General features: G+C 40.9%; 1 protein-coding gene across 1 annotated transcript in view; it reads left to right on the top strand.

Moving 5' to 3' along the window:
* FBXO36 (F-box protein 36) overlaps positions 1-22,225 on the top strand; it is a 128,635-nt gene that overhangs the window by 56,020 nt on the left and 50,390 nt on the right. Inside the window, exon 4 of the mRNA XM_053711461.1 lies at positions 15,365-15,537. Within this exon, the coding sequence (XP_053567436.1) occupies positions 15,365-15,537 (173 nt within the window). The remainder of the gene's footprint in view (positions 1-15,364; positions 15,538-22,225) is intronic.

Genomic DNA, 22,225 nt, shown 5'->3' with positions numbered 1-22,225 from the left:
AAAACAATTTTAGAATACACTGTCCCTTTAAAGATATTTTAAAGTCTTATTTTATAAATATATCCTACCTCTGTCTCTCCGTGCCCCCACCTCGCTTATCAAACATGCTGTGCCCTCTCTCTTTTCCATAACTGTTTTGCTCTCCATTAGGCTCCCCCTTTCTATTTTTCTTGATCTTTTTCATTCTTTTTAGATTTCTTCCGACTATTTTAACCATGTTTTGTGACCCTTATTAATTTCATATTTAAAGGGGCTTTTTAAAGGAGTATTTTAGTTTAAAAATAAGAATTAGAACATTCTATATTTAACCAAATCTGTTCTTAGATTGTGTGTTTATTAGAGTAAATGTAAAGTTGGCCCCAGAAGGAGTGTTACTTTTCTCATATGAAATACTCACAAGCTGGAAGATTAAAAATAAGTCTTTCAAGAAAGCTCCCCAGAGAAAACCTAAGGAAGTCTTATGTTTGAGCTGTTCCCTTATAGTCTTTTTTTTTTTTTTTTTTTTTTTTCCCTTTTACACCGGTTAAATATGTTTAAAGGGGAGAGGGCTTTGAAATTTTTTAAAACAAAATAGTTTCACTTTATTTCACCTGGTCTCCTCCTCTAAGTTTTTTCCCCTTCATGTTTTTTTTCAAGACCTGGTAAAAATTATAGCTTTTTAAGCTATGCTACAAGATATGTCATATCTGGCTTCATGTGTCATAGTCCTAGGCAGACACAGGGGTAAGGGATGTATTATAACTTTTTATTATTCCAGAATAGAATGTTAGTTTCATACTGTCTCTCTCGTGGTTCTCTTCCTATCTGTCTAACCGTATCTTTAGTGTAGACTTCTTTGTGGCATCCTCTGCCCAGTTACCTCTTTCTGTTGGGGTACCACAAGGCTCTGTCCTCGGTCCCCTTCTCTTCTCAATCTACACGTCATCATTAGGTTCCTTAATAAAGTCCCACGAGTTTCATTATCATTTGTATGCTGAAGACACCCAAATCTACCTCTCTGCACAAGAACTATCTCCTTCCTTGCAAACCCGTGTCACTAACTGTCTCTCTCATATCTCATCTTGGATTTCCTCTCACTACCTTAAGCTAAATCTCTCCATAACTGAGCTCCTTATTTTCCCCTCTTCTTTAAAAAATCTCCACCCCCCATTTCTCTTTAACTGTTGATAACTCCATCATTACCCCAAACCCACGTGCCCAATGTCTTGGGGTTACACTTGATCTCTCTTTCACTCCTCCCATTCAGTCCTTGGCTAAAGCCTGCCGCTTCCATCTTAAAAACATCTCTAAAATTAAGACATTTCTTTACACAAGACACAACTAAGTTTTAATCCACTCTCTCATCCTTTCCCACCTCGACTACTAAACTCCATCCTCTCTGGTCTCCCTAGCTGCCGCCTAGCTCCTTTACAATCCATAATGAATGTCTCTGCCAGGCTCATCTTCCTTACATGTCACTCTTCATCTGCTGCACCTCTCTGCCAATCCCTTCACTGGCTTCCTCTTGTCTCTAGGATTAAACACAAAATTCTCACTCTGACACACAAAGCCCTCAACTGCACTGCTCCCTCCTACATCTCAGACCTTGTCTCCAGATACTCTCCCTCCCGTCCGCTTCGCTCTGCTCATGATCTTTTACTCTCCTCCTCTTTTGTTACCTACTCACATTACTGTTTACAAGACTTTTCCAGACTGGCTCCCATCTTATGGAACTCTCCCCTAGTTTTGAAAGCTTCAAGCACTCCCTGAAAACTCTACTATTCAGGGATGCATACAACCTACACTAACCTTCCTATCTCCACTGCTATCCCCTTAAACCCCATAGCATGTAAGCCTATGAGTCCAGCTGTAGCTGTAGCCTACTACAACAGTTCAACTCTTGGCAGGACCCTCTACCCACTTGACCTCTACCCTCTTGACCCCTGTAAATGTTATTTTGTATAGCACCTATGTCATAACGCTGCAGAATCTGTTGGCGCTCTACAAATACCTGATGATAATAATAATACTGTCTGCCATGTGGTCCTTGAAATCGGGTCAATTAATAAACACTACAGATGTGATCAAATCAGTTGCTACTCTGGCAAAGTTTAGATTACTTTATATTTCTGTAGCTCTTTATGGTTGTGAATTCTTCATCAGCCATTTTGTAGTCTTGGCAAACCTGCTGGGTTATATTGGTTGTTCAGAACTAGATTGGCAATTAGGTGTTTACATTTAGTTAGTAGTAGGTTCTACTTATAATTCTGGTCAAAAACTGTTCAATAGGTCAGGATACTAAGATAAAAAAGCATCATCCTTGTGAAATTAAACACGGTTTCTCTTGGTCTTATGGGGGGGGGGGGGGAATTGACATGCAATGCTCTTGCGTAATTGGTTGCGCCAGAGCAGGGGGCGGCATTGCACAAGAAACCTCGTGTGCAATGTTACAATTTGCCGTGCGATGCAACATACCAAGTGGTGATTGTAGGCAGACAGGTTCACTACTTACGAAGCTGTCTTCCTGGTACATCCTGGTACATTTCAGAGTACCTTTGGAAACAATATCTGCTACCACCAGTGAATGAGTAAGGAGATTCACCACCTCTCTCCAATATAGAGAAAAAGTACACATAGCAACTCTTCACACTGGTAGTTCAAGGAATCTAACAAGAGAATAAAAAAGTAATTTAAAATGTCCAGTTTATTCTTACATTTAAAAAATAAATATTGATCAGACACTTTTTGTACTGCTAGTTCTCATCAAGCCTAATTAAATAATAAGTCCCTAGGGCCTGATGATAAAACATTCTCCTGCTTGGAGAGAAATTCTAGTGCAGACTTCACACGGACTACTCGCTGAATGCTATAAGAAAAAGGGCAGAACCTGGAGGTGCCAGAGAGATAAGAGATGCCTCCCATAAAGCTCCACTTAGATGAAATTATATTAAAAAAAATGGTCCTTAGTAACGGTGAGGATGGGAGGGGGGAGTAAGATCCTGGCACAGTTTTACTGGAGCTCAGAAAGGAAGATCAGCCGAGGGACGGTCCAGTCAAAATTAAACATTCATGATTCAGATAGGGCATGCAATTTTAATCAACATTCTAATTTATTTATATTACAAATTTTGCTTAGTTCTCTTTATTAAAGAGTAAACATAGGTGATCTCAGGAGAGTGCACATGTTTTTAGCCATCTTGCACTGGTTTTTGCAACATTTTGCAGTTATACAATATTGCAAACACTGCCATAGGGCTAGATTACAATTATTCCTACCGCAAGCTCACAGTAGCAATTAGCACTCAAAAAAATTAACCACAGGTCAGACCTAAGTTTTTTTTGTTTTTTGTTTTTAAATATTTTTATTGAGGTATAAATGTATTACAACAAGTAAATGACATAAAAGTAAGAGAGTTACAATAACCTCTATATCTTCATATAGGGTTCAGTTTGTTGCATAGCAAAAATAGTAAACACAAATTGAAAATAAACCTCAAATTTTCCATTTTTTGTTGCTAATAAACTAGGACATTTTCAAATATTATTTTCATATCTAAAATACTCTTAGAGATATAGTTATATCCATTATATCACAGAAAAATTTAGTGATACAAAATACATACCTCACATTATAACAAAGAGAAAAAACTAACATAGATGAAATAGAGAGATGTCACAATAATACTTTCAAAATAAAAGGTAGCGGTACATGTAAGATAAACCGTTTAAGTAGGTCTTCCAAGTAGGAAGGTACATTATGGGGGGGGGGGGGGGGGGAAGAGGTGGTAAACTGAATATAATGAAGTAACAGAGGTGTGAGAGGGGGCAACCGTGATCCAAATTAGTTAGGGGTATTTATTCTTTCTTGTAGCAGCCTTAGAATATTTGTGTGGTTGAAATGGAGAGTTAATTAACTGTAAATAGAGGGGGATCAGCCCCCAACAAAAGAGGACAGGGCAACATTTGATGAACTATATGTATATAGCTAAGGTATATGGGCTATCTTATATCTGTATAGTAAGTTAGTGAAGGGCAGGAAATAGCGCATAACTAATAACATACCTATTAAAGAGCCTTAAGTGACAGTAATACGACATCACATTATCCATCTAGACATATAGAGCTAAGTGCCACCCAAAGTCCTACGCCTGCCACTTGACAATTAATATATAGCCACTTTATAAGTACTAAGCATATAGAAATCCGGGTCACTTATCTTACAAATACCCTCACGACATAATTTAACAGTTAGACTAGATAAAGCAAAATGGCCCAAATACCAACCACCCATATAGGTTAAAATATGGCAGAAGTATAGAGAACACATGCAAGCAACAACCCAATGTGAGGAAAAGTGTTCTACATATATAAGTCACAAACCCCACATATAAAACATATCCACATGTAGAGTAAAAAAAAAAAAAATTCCCATGAGTGGTGTCCCATCCGACAAAAAAAAATTGTTACATAAGCAAACAAGACAGGGATCATAATGTACACTACAAATATTTAAATACACATATGAAGAGAGTGTATGTGATAGGTAGCAGGTACTCTTACAGCCATTTACTTCACGTAGCACAGCAAACTTAAACATTAAAACGAAGAAATATAAGGGAATGCGTGCAAGGGAGTAATAGTAAAGAAGTAATTAACATTTTGTCCTGCCCAAAACACATGGCTAACATTCTATATAATCAGCCGTAATACGGACGGTTATCAGTCCAAAGGGAACCAGACAAGTCTATCTAATGATCTCTGCAGTAACCCCATAGAAGATGGTGGACTTAGGGATCTGCCGGACAGTTCATCTAGCCAATACCCCTAGGGCTTGTTAACTCCAACCCCGGTAATGGACCTTGTCTGCTCTCCTCAAATACAACAGCAGGTAAGTGAGCTTCTTCTTGAATCTCCTTAATGAACAACTCCGTTAGTGAGTGAAAGAATCTCCGAACCCCAAGCATGGGAGATATCTGGGCAGGTGCAGACATAGTGCAGACTTCTGTCTCCACGGAGCTATGTAGATGACATGGGGAAGTTATGCCCACCACCTGATATCGGAGCCATCTGTCGTCCGGTGCTTCAGCTGGGGATACTGCGTTCTCAGGGCTTCCTGCCATGCCTTTCCATGAGTCATTCAAGATGAGTGGTGGACGCCGGGGCCCCAAAGCGCCATCCGCTTCACAAACAGCCATGGAAGCATGGTGTAATATGGAGGAGCTTGTAGTGACTGCATCGGTCGGACAAACTGCAGTTTGAAGTGTATGAGCAAATGCAGCCTGATAACTGTCCAAGAGCTTACCTAATTCTCTGAGGATATATGCCGCTGGATCCATATTGTCTCTCACAATAGCTTTCAGTGCAAGAGGCCACGTAACTGCAAAAAGTCAATTTTTCCCCTTCATTAGCTGCTCGCTGCGTAGGTAAAAAATGGCCGCCACTTAGCACTCTGATCAAGAAAACAAGCATAAGTGAGGTAGAATTGTATCCAAGGGTCATCTCACTGTTCAATTTTAAGTATCTGAAGCCTTTGCCCCTAGAAGTTCCAGTTGATATTAGAATAAGGGAGCTTGAGCGGTCGCCAAATTTGGTTATTGCATATAGTGTAGCCGGAGCTACCATGGGATGCGACCGCTCAGCTCCAGTGCTAGCTCCGCCCCCAGACCTAAGTTTAATTTTTATAAACGTCGCCCAATTGCCCCCAAAATAACATGGGAGGTCCTTTTTTTTTTTTAAAGGTAGCATTTAAAAAAAAAAAGCACTAAAGTTTTTTGGGGCTAAAGTTGGCGGGTGTGGGGTGTTAGAAAATAAAAACACACTGAAGAGTGCCTTTAAATTACGATCTAAAGGGGCATTTGTATTGGCATTCAGCTCTTTTGCAGCCCATTAAAATAAAAAAGCCGGAGGCGGGGCTAGTTTCTGAGCTGAGAAGACGTGCTTGAGCAGAGCTCCCAAACTTTAGCACTTTTTCTTTTAAAAACTTTGAATTTTTTTGCCCCAACTATCTTAATTTTACTGTCAGACAGCTTTATTAGTGTTTGTATAGCAAAAATACAAGTTTTTGACAGAGCAGTTAACCCCAGATAACCGCTTTGTATTAGAGCAAAACTGGAGGAAGACTGGAGTGAACAGCGGACAATTACAGCGGACTATCACGCTTCCAGGCAAAACCATCTAACCCCTGTCGGCAATTAATAAACATCACTCCGGAGGGTCAGGGCTACGCTCCGGAGGGCCACAGCAGTGAAAAGAAGAAGGCGGGGAGGAGCGGTATCAACCTCCGTACATAACCGGAGATAACGGAACGGAAAGATCAGCTCACTGCCTGCTGGGGTAAGATCACTCACAACATACCCCTGACTGGAGATAATTTCGGGAAACATTCTTACTGGCCTTCCTTGTAAACTCTCAAAACAGGCTGAGTGACGCACTCCACATTGGAAATAGACCAAGCTTGCTGTGGCGCGTAACTCCGCCATTTTACCTGCGGCCTCTCAGGGCCTTCGAGCCCACCAGTTCCATCCTGCTGAAGTGGGAGCAGATCGCAAACGCCAGACAACGATAATGACCTGTGAGGAGGGGTAAGCAAACTTCTCCAGTCCCCTAATTGCCACATAACCACGAGTGAAAGGTGACATCTTGGCCACAATCAGGGTAGGAGTTCCCGGACTCATACAGATATAGTACATGATTTTAATCACTGCATGGCTGAGTAATCCCCCAGCAAACTAAGCACCTTACCAGCAAAAAATAAAGAAACACAAAACCCCATAAATAAGGGGTAACAACCAGTAAAAGAGCTCTATCGATCCAGAACTGATCTCAGTATACACGCAGCTGTGTAAAACACATACTAGCATATGTTGTAAACCCCCCATATAACTCTCAGCTTTGGGGTCTGAAGAAGCTCTCTAAGGTGGACACTTTGTTTACCCACACAGAATAGAGACTTGTACTACTTAACCCAGCTTCTCTTCCATTTATTTTTATACTTTGCTCCACTGCCCATCCCAGCTCACAGCTCTGATCCCACGTGGGATATACACTACATCACTGAGAATCTCTGACTTGCTGGGGAAACACACAGCAGCAAGATAACAAATAGACTGCTTTTCTCTACTTTTTTTTTTCTTTCTCTCTTTTTTGTTGTTGGATTGTTTTCTCTAATACTAGCTTACACTAGTGTCACAGCACACCTCCTACACAATTTGAGTGAGAGGTATAGCACTTGCAAGCAGATTTAACAGAAAAGCTGCAAACAATCTTGTTTCTAAAATAACACTCAGTTTACCCTAGAGGATGCACATTTATAGAAGAGTGGCATTATACTAGCCTGTTTGTATCTCTCTATATATTTCATGGGTTTGGGGGTCACTGTGTGGTTCCCTCTCCCCTCCATTTCCTGCTGACTAAAATATCAGCGGGTCATACCCCAACTCCTTTTCCCGCTTCCGTCCAGTGAGGACAGCTTCCCTGGGGCAGGGGGAATTCTCAGTGACCACTTCAGCTTCTCATCTGAGTGCTTGCCAAAGGTCTAGAGACAGTTAATAAAGAGGATGTAGCGGCCAGAGTCATAGTGTGCTGAGATGGTCCGACATGGATGATTAAACGCTGACCCCATACCCACTATTGCATCACTTGCAGTGTCATTGCCTCTCATAGATTACTATTATGAAGAAGATATGTTTGCAGAAGTGCATACTTAAGCTATGAGAGGTGAAACATCCATTATCTACTAAATATGCCTGGAAGGAGCGAGAAGAGATAGAGAGGGCGCAGAAACAGCTAAATTCATCTTATTACTCAGCGGAGGTCTGGAGGAATTGGAACCTCTCCACAATAGGAATAAAGAAACTTAGATACACCTGGTAGATACTTGAAAAATCCCAAAAGAAAAGTAACTAAGAACAGCTGGTCTATCAACTCACACAACATGGCTACAAGAAAAGGACTCAAAGGAGACAGGGGCCTAAAACCCTTGTCAGTAGATACCTTCTTTAAAGCCCCCAAAATCACCAAATCTCAAGAACCCGCCCTAGCGGAAATTGAGGAAGATATGGATTCTGAAAACGAAGAGGAATCTCCGGATCAAATTCCCGCTACTAAGGCAGACCTGCAGGGTCTAGTATCCAAACAGGACATAGCTTCCAACTTCGAGAAACTATGGGAAAAAATGGACAGCTTCCAAACTACAGTCACTAACAGTCTTGCGGATATCAAAACAGAAATACTAGAGTTGGGAACCCGAGTAGATTCCTTAGAAACAGCTACAGAGGAAATGGGAGAGGAGATTACAACAGTTTCCCAGACTCTTAACTCACATAACCAACACATACAAGACCTAGAAGAAAAGATTGAAGACTTGGAGAATCGGAGCAGACGCTCCAATATCAGACTCAAAGGTATCCCTGAGTCCATTGGAGCAGACGATCTACACAGTTATCTCCAGCAATTATTTAATGCGATATTAGGAAGCTCGATGGACTCTGAGTGCCCAATTGAAAGAGCGCATAGGGCCCTAAAAGCGAAGCCCAGACCAGATCAACCACCACGGGACGTCATAATTAAGCTTTTGCGGTTCCCTGACAGAGAAAAAATTCTACTAGCTGCTAGAAATAACCCCACATTCAAGTTTCAGGGCAATATTATCCAGTTCTTCCAGGACCTTTGCATTAAAACACTACAGAGAAGATATGCGCTGAAACCGCTCACTCTTCTGCTGAGGAAGAACAACATCCCCTACAGATGGGGCTTCCCTTTCGCGTTACAAGTAATGCGAAATGGCAAAATGCTAACTCTTAAAACCACTGATGAGATCCCGGAAATCTGTAAGCTCCTGGACTTGGAACCACCAGATATTCCAGGATCATGATAGTTCGTCACTAAAGTCTAAACCCCAAAGATCAAAATGGAAGAAGGTGACAAACAAAAAGAAATCCAAAACATGAAAAGTCCAGGCAATACATAAATGTCCTGGATGAGAACATTTATTCATTTTCCTACATCCTGGGGTCTGCCCTCGGACCTAAAGGTTGCTGAAGGTGGCCAAGAAGCAGATCACACTTTAAACTCACAGGTGGGGAATGTGACTCTTCGCTTGATGTAAGTGATGCAATGCAGAGACTCCATGTCGGAGACACACAGTACAAATATTATGTGCTGGATCCGACATGATTGTATTCAACTGTTTAAATGTTATTTACTGTTGTGTTATTATATCTGTTTGTTTATACTATCAATACTTAAATGCACGCAATGTTGTATGATTTTACTAAGCTCTTCTTGTGGAAATGCTCTACAGGGCCATAGAAACAAGAAGAAACAGCTAGAGAGTCAGAGGAGGAAGGGGGAAATTTACAGGCTTCTACTTTCATGTTACACATTTAGCTACCAAGACTTAGAGAGAGTTATGCCATCTGGGGTCCCTGCTGCCAAAAATAAGAATAGGAAGACATATTGGTATATAGATTGTGATGACTGTCCCTAAAATAGTTTTAATCTCGCATAATGCGAGAGGTCTAAACACCGATGTCAAAAGGAGGACAGCCATGTCACACTATAGACGACTGAGGGCTAACGTTATTTATCTTCAGGAGACACATTTCCTGAAAGATACTATCCCCAAATACTGGGCAAGAGACTACTCAAAGCAACTGACTGGTCTAGAATAAGAATAATTCTGGCGGGGGATTTTAACATTGACCTGCAGTCACTGACTAGACAAACAATTACTCAACAGACTAAGAAAAAACAGAGACAGAAAAGTACAGCTACACATATTCTAGATGCCCTAGCTCAACACACACTACAAGACACTTGGCGAATACTGCATGAAGGGTTAGGAGACACTACTTTTTATTCTGCATCGCATGATAGCTACTCAAAAATAGACTATGTATTCACTAGTCAAATACTACAACCAGCAGTACACTCCTTAGATATTCATCTGTGTGTCTGGTCAGACCACTCTCTGACTGTGCTCACTATGGGAAACCTAATAGACCCCAAGAGAACTAGAACATGGACATATGACGCGACTAGCACCAAATACCCACCCGTTAAAAGTAGGATCTTACAGCACATACAAGAATACTGGAATATTAATATAGGGTCCACAGAAAACACAGCCATACCCTGGGCAGCACATAAGACGGTGATCAGAGGGGTCCTAATCAAAGAAAAGGCAATATGTAGGAGGAAAAATAATGACCTTATTAATTGACTGAATACTGAAATTACCACATTAGAAGCACTGCATAAATTGAATCACTCTAAAATCACACTCACCAAACTGCTTGAAAAAAAGCAAACACTACAGTCTATATTGAATGAGCATTCCATTAAAGCTGCACATAGACTGAAAACAAATTACTTTATTTTTGCCAATAAACCCGATAAATATTTAGCAAAAAAACTCAGAGACAATTACCAATCCCTTTCTATACCATGCATCCAGACATCGACAGGCCAGACCACCACTCACCCACAGGACATCGTTGACACGTTTGCCAAGTTCTACCAGATACTATATGATGGCACGAAAGTGCAACATAACCCAGAGACGAAGGAGGTTTTTGACTCTTTTCTGGAAAAGGCGGACTTGCCAGTGATAACTGAAGATGACAGAACTAATCTGAACGCTGAGATCACAAGAGCTGAAGTGATAGCAGCTATAAAAGATCTTAAGCCCGGGAAGGCTCCGGAACCTGATGGATTCCCGGGGGAGTACTATAAGGCGTTTAGGGAAGTCTTAGTGCCACACTTAATAACGTTTGCAAATCATATTATGAGAGGAGGTCAAATACCAGAGGAACGTCTTAGAGCCAAAATCGTGGTCATACCAAAACAGGGGAAAAACCTTAATCTATGTAGCAGCTACAGGCCCATCTCCCTTATCAACCAAGATGTTAAAATAGTGACAAAAATCCTGGCCAACCGACTCAAACATATTCTACCCAATATTATTCATCCTGACCAAGTGGGATTTATTAAAGATAGGGAAGCCCCAGACAATATCCGCAGAATGGTATCGATAATAGATTTATTGCGAGATAGAAAAATGCCTTCTCTGATCCTTTCACTGGATGCGGAGAAGGCATTTGATAGGGTAGATTGGAAATACATGCTAGCTCTTCTATCACGTATGGGTTTGAGGGCAATTTCCTGAAAGCGATACGAGGGCTATACTCCAGACCCACAGCTTTTGTCCGGGCAATAGGGCATCAATCAAAAAATGTTCCCATACTTAATGGCACTAGGCAAGGTTGCTAGCTCTCACCTCTGATCTTTGCCATATGCATTGAGCCACTGGCAGCATATATACGCAACTGTCCGGATATATCAGGCCTAGTGGTAGGAAAATTCCATCATAAAATCACTCTATTTGCGGACGATGTGTTGCTGACTATTTCTAAGCCCCTACAGTCATTGCCGTATGTATATCAAGCAATACAGCAGTTCTCTCAAATATCGGGATACAAAATTAATATAGACAAATGTGAGGCGCTTCCCCTTTCTATTCCTAAGCACACTATCAAACTGATAGAAGCAAACTTTGATTTTAAGTGGGCTCCAGCTGGGTTGAAATATTTAGGAACTAAGTTAATGTCACACTCCTCGAAGTTGTATGAAGCAAACTATACCCCTTTACTTAAAATGATCAGATCCGACTTGGGAAAATGGAAGAAAATGGGTTTTTCTTGGTATGGGAGACTGTCTGCGATAAAAATGACGATCTTACCTAGAATATTATACTTATTCAGGGTGCTCCCGATCAGAATTAATGCTACAGAAATAACTAACCTTCAGAGAGACATACATAGCTTTCTAAGAGATAATAAGCATCCGAGAATACCCCACACTATCCTAAACAGACACCGGCAATTGGGGGGGATTGGTGTCCCCAACCTACTTGACTACTATAGGGCAGCAAGACTGGCTCAAGACTCCCTCTTAAGTAGGAGACAGCAAGATGTAATATGGCCTCTTTTAGAGGCAGAGATGCTGGGACAGGAGACTCCGGATGGCATCCTTTGGTGTAAAGACCTGACTAGTGGACACGCTATATACCGAAACAAAACCACATTACTCTCTAGACGACAGTGGCCAACCTCCAGAAACATGGAAAGAATTTTCCCTTCGCGCTCTAGGGTGCTACCCCTGAAATACATAGTTAATGAAGAATTTAAATATCACATTAGAAAATGGGAAAACAAGGGACTATATAGAGTAGCCGACATATACTCCCAAGGTAATCCGATGACTTTCACCCAGCTCCAGCAGAAACTTGAACCTCTTCCATTACCATGGTTTTTATACCTCCAAGTAATATCAGCTACACGTACATACATGGACAAATCCCCGACACACACTAAACAAACTGAGCTTGAACACCTATGTACAGCGACTGCTCGACCCAAGAGGGCAATATCTGGGTTATACATCTCAATTCAGGAAATTAAAAATGACTCTAAAACAACATTAATGGCAAATTGGGAGGCGGACTTAGATAAAGAATTAGAACGAGACAGATGGCAAGAAACATTGCACCAAACCTGTAAGGGCCTCATTGGTGCTGACTTGAGGGAGAATGCACTTAAGACATCTTTCAGATGGTACCTAACCCCAATTAAGACAGCCCACATGGGAAAAGAGAGTTCTAAATTTTGTTACAGAGGGTGCAGAGAGGTAGGTTCATACCTTCACATGTGGTGGGAATGTCCTAAAGTGCATCAAGTTTGGCAGAACTTATCTTTACTATTTGAAAGAGTTTTGGACGAGAGGATTAATCTCACGCCCGCCCAGGCTCTGTTACATGAACGCATCCCTAGATTGAACAAACACATTAATATGTTTATCAGAATATTGTGCACTACGACCAGGATAGTGATTGCTAAATATTGGAAAACGGAGGTACCGTCGTGGTCAGAAGTAATAGCCAGAATTAAATTGGTGTACTCAGCAGCACAAATCCAAGACACAGAGGTCCAATTTCAGAAAGTATGGCTCTATTGGATATTGTCTGGGGATAATGACCTTGCCTCGGCAGTAGCTGAGGGGGAAGTGGAGCGGGAGTGAGTGAGAGGCACTGATCAAGAAGAGAGTAGGGGTGGCGGGGAATAGAACCAGCTGGTTAGATTAGGAGCAAGACAAGATGAGCAAATAACTCCATGAAGTGTTAAAGTGACAAAATACAACGCTGAAGTATTGAGACATAAGTTTGAATTGTGCATTGATGGTTATTGTTTTTGTGTTTATATAGTTTTAGTTTTAAGTTTCTTGTTATAGGGGCTGAGAACCCTCGATAGTTATGCCTCCTACATATCACATGCTCCCCAAACGGATAATATATGATAGGCATTGTTAAGAAAATGTTTGAGGGATCATGGGTTTATGTTTAAACAACACACTTCTGCCTGAAAATGTACAGCAGACTGCACAAAACGAAGGGGACTGATCTCGTCAAAATTAAAATGTGGAAATCCGTTTACTGTCCTTGGCAGTAGCTCAATATAGCAACATGGGAGTATTTCCAAGTACAGGAGAGACTTTTTGGAATCAGAAGTGATATTGAAAGACACTCTTTTTGAAATGTGATTACTGTTCCCCAAGATCTGATGCTATTTAATGATTGAAAGTCTGTATTTTCTTTACTGTTGGAGGAGTGTGGTTAATAAAAATATATTTCAACTAAAATAAAAAAGCCCTATTCTAAAAAAAAAACACCCAAAAATCATCAATCGCAGGGACTTCTATCTTCATCCAGGGCGAAGGTGGCTCGGAGCGGAGGTGACCGCGGAATATCAACCAATAGGATTTTAGTAGCTCTCATCCTATTGGCTGATTTTGAATTTTTTCAGCCAATAGGAATGCAAGGTACCCCAAATATAAACAGGTATCTTGCATTCAAGCTTCAGTGTGCGGCATCGATCACATGAAGAGGATCCTCCACGCTGGATGGCTCCGCAGTCACCTCCGCGCCGCCTTTGCCCTGCATGAAGATAGAAGAGATCCCCGTGCTGGATAAGGATGTTGCTGCCTGGAAAAATAATTCACCGCCTGGAAGAAGACCTCTGCCAGACTTCAGGAATGGTGAGTACCTATTTGGGGGTTAGACTTAGGGTTTTTTTTGGGGGGGGGGGTTTGTGTGGTTTTTTTTTTTTAGAATAGGCCTTTTCTTATTTTAATGGGCTGTAAAAAGAGCTGAATGCCCTTTTAAGGGCAATGCCCATACAAATGCCCCTTTAGGGGCAATGGGTATTTTAGGATTTTTTAGAGTTAGATTTTTTATTTTGGGGGGTTGGTTGGGTGGGGTGTTTTACTTTTAGGGGGGACTTTGTAATTTTTTAAGGTAATAGAACTGTTTATCTTAGGGCAATGCCCTACAAAAGGCTCTTTTAAGGGCTATTGGTAGTTTATTGTTAGGTTAGGGGGTGTTTTTATTTTAGGGTGGCTTTTTTGTTTTTATAGGGCTATTAGATTAGGTGTAATTTTTTATTATTTTGGATAATTTCGTTTATTGTTTTTTGTAATCTTAGTGTTTTTTATTTCCCGTAATTTTAGCGTTTTTATTTTTTGGTAATGTTAGATTGTATTTATTTTTTCGTAGTGTTAGGTTTTTTAAATTTTGTAATTTAGGTTTTTTTATTTGTAGTTTATTTTATTTAAATAGTTATGTTAGGTTTATTTATAGTTTAATCTTAGTTTTTTTTATTTCACAGGTAAGTTTTTATTTATTTTAAGATCGTTATATTGTAAATTAAATTTAAAGTTAGGGGGCTGTTAGGTTTAGGGGTTAATAGTTTAATTTAGTGATTTGCAATGTGAGGGCCAGGAGTTTAGGGGATAATAGGTTTAGTTTATTAGTAGCGATGTGGGGGGCTGGTGGTTTAGGGGTTAATAGGTTTATTATAGTAGTAGTGATGGGGTTGGCGGTTTAGGGGTTAATAGGTTTATTTAGGTGTTAGCGATGCAGGGGCGGCGGTTTAACATAACTTTCTTTTCCCCCATAGACATCAATGGGGTTGCGTTACGGAGATCGCCATTCCACGATCTCAGGTGTTAGTTTATTTCTAACACTTTCTCCCCATTGATTTCTATGGGGGAATGCGTGCACGAGCACGTAAAGTCAGGCCTTGGGTTTTGTGCGGTATGGATCTTATCGCACCATATCGCACAACAAGAGAAGGTTTTTTTGTAACTTGTAATAGCAGTGCTATGAAAAGTGCAATAACGCTTATTTTTTTTGCGTTATTTACGCACCCGGTATAGCGCAAAACTTGTAATCTTGGCGTTTGTCTACATCTAAAGCTTTATTTAAATTGTGTACACTGTCTTCCTTTGTGATGTTTAATTGTAAGGTGATTAAAGCTCTGTTTATCTTCAGCTCAGGTTGGTATAATCTTTGGGGAAAATATCCTGCAGTATGTCGTCAAAGCTTGTCAAGGTCACTTTGATTTCTTGGAGCGTCTTCCAGAGCCTCTTATTCTACGCATCTTAGATTTCCTTGACCTGGAGGACATTGCACGTCTATCCCAGGTGTCACACAGATTCCAGACGGTAAATATTTTGAGTATGTATATAAGCTTCTAAAAACTAAAACTAAAAAATGTTGTGATACTTTAAAGGGACATTTAACCCCTTATGATTTTGTCTATGTATACTCCTTAAAAAGGCCAAAAAGCTAAATCTTTATCCTAGGTTTTCAAATTGTTGTTTAAAACATTTGAAGGTTACAGACTTTGCTTTGTGGCCTCATAGGGAGTGTGGGACAAGCACAGTTTTACACAAAATAGGTATTAATTTTATTTTAAACATTGCAGTGCACGTTTACTCCTTCTACCTACTAGAGAAATGACAGTAAAATATTATTTTACTTTTATTTTTTTTTCTAACCCTTAACGTGCTTAAGGGACACTGAACCCAAATGTTTTCTTTTGTGATTCAGATAGAGCATGACATTTTAAGCAACTTTCTAATTTACTCCTAATATCAATTTTTCTTCATTCTCTTGATATCTTTATTTGAAATGCAAGAATGTAAGTTTAGATGCCGGCCCATTTTTGGTGAACAAGCTGGGTTGTTCTTGCTGATTGGTGGATAAATTCATCCACCAATAAAAAAAGTGCTGTCCAGAGTCCTGAAACAAAAAAAGTGCTGTCCAGAGTTCTGAAACAAAAAAGCTTAGATGCATTCTTTTTCAAATAAAAATAGCAAGAGAGCGAAGAAAAATTGATAATAGGAGTAAATTAGAAAGTTGCCTAAAATTGCATGCTCTATCTGAATCACGAAAGAAAAAATTTGGGTTCAGTGTCCCTTTAGTGCAGTGGACACATATCCACAGACTATTTTTCCACTTATGAGATTACTGGCGTTAAAGCCAAACAGAAAACCGTACCACACAGCCATTGAAAATAACAGGATCTGCTCCCTGTCTATTACTCTATGCTGTATGCTGAGTAGCAGGAAAGGTCACCATTTTATTTTCAAAGAGAGTGGTGGTATAGTTTGTAATTGTGTTTCCCACATTGTCAAAACAAAGAATATCCAGGGGCTATAGCAGCTAGTGCACTAAGCCCCTAATTACCCAGGGGCAGTTAACAAATAAATATTGTTCTTTCAGCTCTCAGAGAGGGAACTGCAGTGACCATATAATCTAAGGTTTATAGTACCTTGCCAAACATTTTAAGCCCAATGTTTTTTAATATTTATATATACTAAATGTCCAAAAGTATGTGGATACCCCCACTAATTATTAAGTTCAGGTGTTTCATCTACACCTATTGCTAACAGGTACATACAATTCAGCACATAGCCATGAAATCTCCATAGACAAACATTGCAGTACAGTGGGACGTACTGAAGAGCTCAGTTACTTTAAGCCTTTGGCTGCTAAGCCATTTCCCACCTGGGTGCTAAGCTAGTTTTGAGCTTTTTGTTGCAGTTCACTTTTAAACACTTTTAGAAGTAAGGTTTGTGTGAATAAACTATACAAACTATATATTGTTTTTTTCAGCAGACCTAGCCGATTCCAAATATACCTTCACACTCAATAAAAATTAGTTTGTAATTTTATTTTTCTAAACTCTATCATCAAAACCTGTGTTGCTAAATATTTGCAGTAGGTAACCTGTCTAAAATAAGCAGAAATTGAGAACATTTCACTGTGTTTTTCTACTGTTTTATTGTCGACGTGTCAATTTGATAGACCTTAACAAAAAGCATCTTTAAATTTAATGTATTGTTGCCAGCAATTAAACCGCTCTAGCTGCCTAGGATATGACAACAAAACTATATATTTTTAGAAACTACACCCCAGCTGCATCAAATGAGGTCTTATTTGTATTTGTATCACATATCTGAAGTGCGCAATAAATAAGCGAATATAACACTTGTAGAAAAAAAAAAATAAACAAAGTGACATGTTCATTTATATCTTACGCACTCCAAATTTGTGCTAGCAATACACGCAGCCCCTCATTTGATGCGCCAAGGATGTAATTTCCAAAATGGTTTACCTTGTATACTGTATCTTAAATTCCCAGGTGGCTACAGCTGTCTAATTGTGGACATCACCCCTTAAAGGGACAGTTTACTCAAAAATTTTCTCCCCTTTAATTTGTTCCCAATCATCCACTTTACCTGCTGGAGTGTATTAAATTGTTTACAAGTAGCTCCTTTACCCTTATATTGGCATTTGAAATTGTTAATTTAGCATGTGGTATCCCCACCTATTCTGAAAGTTTGTGGCCGCAGGTCCCAGCTATAGATAAGCTTTGTAAACACAGCCAGCAGAAGAAATTACACTCCTAGTGTGATAAAGCAGAGATAAGGTAATAACATGTTGATTTTCCATTGTTCTCTCAAAGTATTGGTGATTGTTTTAAGGACAGATATAAGATAAAGAAGCAGGTATATGTGCACAATGTGATACAGTAATGAGATCTGATTATAACTACAAGCTCAACCTATTTTATTAGGCTGTGGCTTCAAAACACAAAATCAGAGCTTTAATATACAGAAATTAACCTTAAAAAGCTAATTTTCATACATTTTCTCCAACATAGGTGTGTCCGGTCCACGGCGTCATCCTTACTTGTGGGATATTCTCTTCCCCAACAGGAAATGGCAAAGAGCCCAGCAAAGCTGGTCACATGATCCCTCCTAGGCTCCGCCTACCCCAGTCATTCTCTTTGCCGTTGTACAGGCAACATCTCCACGGAGATGGCTTAGAGTTTTTTAGTGTTTAACTGTAGTTTTTCATTATTCAATCAAGAGTTTGTTATTTTCAAATAGTGCTGGTACGTACTATTTACTCAGAAACAGAAAAGAGATGAAGAATTCTGTTTGTATGAGGAAAATGATTTTAGCAACCGTAACTAAAATCCATGGCTGTTCCACACAGGACTGTTGAGAGCAATTAACTTCAGTTGGGGGAACAGTTTGCAGTCCCTTGCTGCTTGAGGTATGACACATTCTAACAAGACGATGTAATGCTGGAAGCTGTCATTTTCCCTATGGGATCCGGTAAGCCATGTTTATTACGATTGTAAATAAGGGCTTCACAAGGGCTTATTTAAACTGTAGACTTTTTCTGGGCTAAATCGATTGATTATTAACACATATTCAGCCTTGAGGAATCATTTTATCTGGGTATTTTGATATAATAATATCGGCAGGCACTGTTTTAGACACCTTATTCTTTAGGGGCTTTCCCCAAGCATAGGCAGAGTCTCATTTTCGCGCCGGTGTTGCGCACTTGTTTTTGAGAGGCATGGCATGCAGTCGCATGTGAGAGGAGCTCTGATACTTATAAAAGACTTCTGAAGGCGTCATTTGGTATCGTATTCCCCTTTGGGTTTGGTTGGGTCTCAGCAAAGCAGATACCAGGGACTGTAAAGGGGTTTAAAGCTTAAAACGGCTCCGGTTCCGTTATTTTAAGGGTTAAAGCTTCCAAAATTGGTGTGCAATATTTTCAAGGCTTTAAGACGCTGTGGTGAAAATTTGGTGAATTTTGAACAATTCCTTCATGTTTTTTCGCAATTGCAGTAATAAAGTGTGTTCAGTTTAAAATTTAAAGTGACAGTAACGGTTTTATTTTAAAACGTTTTTTGTACTTTCTGATCAAGTTTATGCCTGTTTAACATGTCTGAACTACCAGATAGACTGTGTTCTGAATGTGGGGAAGCCAGAATTCCTATTCATTTAAATAAATGTGATTTATGTGATAATGACAATGATGCCCAAGATGATTCCTCAAGTGAGGGGAGTAAGCATGGTACTGCATCATTCCCTCCTTCGTCTACACGAGTCTTGCCCACTCAGGAGGCCCCTAGTACATCTAGCGCGCCAATACTCCTTACTATGCAACAATTAACGGCTGTAATGGATAATTCTGTCAAAAACATTTTAGCCAAAATGAACCCTTGTCAGCGTAAGCGTGGCTGCTCTGTTTTAGTTACTGAAGAGCATGACGACGCTGATATTAATATCTCTGAAGGGCCCCTAACCCAATCTGAGGGGGCCAGGGAGGTTTTGTCTGAGGGAGAAATTACTGATTTAGGGAACATTTCTCAGCAGGCTGAATCTGATGTGATTACATTTAAATTTAAATTGGAACATCTCCGCATTTTGCTTAAGGAGGTATTATCCACTCTGGATGATTGTGAAAATTTAGTCATCCCAGAGAAACTATGTAAAATGGACAAGTTCCTAGAGGTGCCGGGGCTCCCAGAAGCTTTTCCTATACCCAAGCGGGTGGCGGACATTGTTAATAAAGAATGGGAAAGGCCCGGTATTCCTTTCGTCCCTCCCCCCATATTTAAAAAATTGTTTCCTATGGTCGACCCCAGAAAGGACTTATGGCAGTCAGTCCCCAAGGTCGAGGGAGCGGTTTCTACTTTAAACAAACGCACCACTATTCCAATAGAGGATAGTTGTGCTTTCAAAGATCCTATGGATAAAAAATTAGAAGGTTTGCTTAAAAAGATGTTTGTTCAGCAGGGTTACCTTCTACAACCCATTTCATGCATTGTCCCTGTCACTACTGCCGCATATTTCTGGTTTGATGAACTGCTTAAGGTGCTCGATAGTGACTCTCCTCCTTATGAGGAGATTATGGACAGAATCAATGCTCTCAAATTGGCTAATTCTTTCACTCTAGACGCCTCTTTGCAATTGGCTAAGTTAGCGGCTAAGAACTCTGGGTTTGCTATTGTGGCGCGCAGAGCGCTTTGGTTGAAATCTTGGTCGGCTGATGCGTCTTCCAAGAACAAGCTACTAAACATTCCTTTCAAGGGGAAAACGTTGTTTGGTCCTGACTTGAAAGAGATTATCTCTGATATCACTGGGGGTAAGGGCCACGCCCTTCCTCAGGATCGGCCTTTCAAGGCAAAAAATAGACCTAATTTTCGTCCCTTTCGTAAAAACGGACCAGCCCAAGGTGCTACGTCCTCTAAGCAAGAGGGTAATACTTCTCAGGCCAAGCCAGCTTGGAGACCAATGCAAGGCTGGAACAAGGGAAAGCAGGCCAAGAAACCTGCCACTGCTACCAAGACAGCATGAAATATTGGCCCCCGATCCGGGACCGGATCTGGTGGGGGGCAGACTCTCTCTCTTCGCTCAGGCTTGGGCAAGAGATGTTCTGGATCCTTGGGCGCTAGAAATAGTCTCCCAGGGTTATCTTCTGGAATTCAAGGGACTTCCCCCAAGGGGGAGGTTCCACAGGTCGCAGTTGTCTTCAGACCACATAAAAAGACAGGCGTTCTTACATTGTGTAGAAGACCTGTTAAAAATGGGAGTGATTCATCCTGTTCCATTAAGAGAACAAGGGATGGGGTTCTACTCCAATCTGTTCATAGTTCCCAAAAAAGAGGGAACGTTCAGACCAATCCTAGATCTCAAGATCTTAAACAAATTTCTCAAGGTCCCATCGTTCAAGATGGAAACCATTCGAACTATCCTTCCTTCCATCCAGGAAGGTCAATTCATGACCACGGTGGATTTAAAGGATGCGTATCTACATATTCCTATCCACAAGGAACATCATCGGTTCCTAAGGTTTGCATTCCTGGACAAACATTACCAGTTCGTGGCGCTTCCTTTCGGATTAGCCACTGCTCCAAGGATTTTCACAAAGGTACTAGGGTCCCTTCTAGCGGTGCTAAGACCAAGGGGCATTGCAGTAGTACCTTACCTGGACGACATTCTGATTCAAGCGTCGTCCCTTCCTCAAGCAAAGGCTCACACGGACATTGTCCTGGCCTTTCTCAGGTCTCACGGCTGGAAAGTGAACGTGGAAAAGAGTTCTCTATCCCCGTCAACAAGGGTTCCCTTCTTGGGAACAATTATAGACTCCTTAGAAATGAGGATCTTTCTAACAGAGGCCAGAAAAACAAAGCTTCTGGACTCTTGTCGGATACTTCATTCCGTTCCTCTTCCTTCCATAGCTCAGTGCATGGAAGTGATCGGTTTGATGGTGGCGGCGATGGACATAGTTCCTTTTGCGCGCATTCATCTAAGACCATTACAACTGTGCATGCTCAGTCAGTGGAATGGGGACTATACAGACTTGTCTCCGAAGATACAAGTAAATCAGAGGACCAGAGACTCACTCCGTTGGTGGCTGTCCCTGGACAATCTGTCTCAAGGGATGATGTTCCACAGACCAGAGTGGGTCATTGTCACGACCGACGCCAGTCTGATAGGCTGGGGCGCGGTCTGGGGATCCCTGAAAGCTCAGGGTCTTTGGTCTCGGGAAGAATCTCTTCTACCGATAAATATTCTGGAACTGAGAGCGATATTCAATGCTCTCCAGGCCTGGCCCCAGCTTGCGAGGACCAGGTTCATACGGTTTCAATCAGACAACATGACGACTGTTGCGTACATCAACCATCAGGGGGGAACAAGAAGTTCCCTAGCGATGGAAGAAGTAACCAAAATTATTCTTTGGGCGGAGTCTCACTCCTGCCACCTGTCTGCTATCCACATCCCAGGAGTGGAAAATTGGGAAGCGGATTTTCTGAGTCGGCAGACATTGCATCCGGGGGAGTGGGAACTCCATCCGGAAATCTTTGCCCAAGTCACTCACCTGTGGGGCATTCCAGACATGGATCTGATGGCCTCTCGTCAGAACTTCAAAGTTCCTTGCTACGGGGCCAGATCCAGGGATCCCAAGGCGGCTCTAGTGGATGCACTAGTAGCACCTTGGACCTTCAAACTAGCTTATGTGTTCCCGCCATTTCCTCTC

Source organism: Bombina bombina, chromosome 4 (genome assembly GCF_027579735.1).
Source record: "Bombina bombina isolate aBomBom1 chromosome 4, aBomBom1.pri, whole genome shotgun sequence".
In the NCBI taxonomy this organism is placed as follows: Eukaryota; Metazoa; Chordata; class Amphibia; order Anura; family Bombinatoridae; genus Bombina; species Bombina bombina.
The sequence above is the reverse complement of the archived record's forward strand: the minus strand, read 5'-3'. Positions and strand labels throughout refer to the sequence as shown.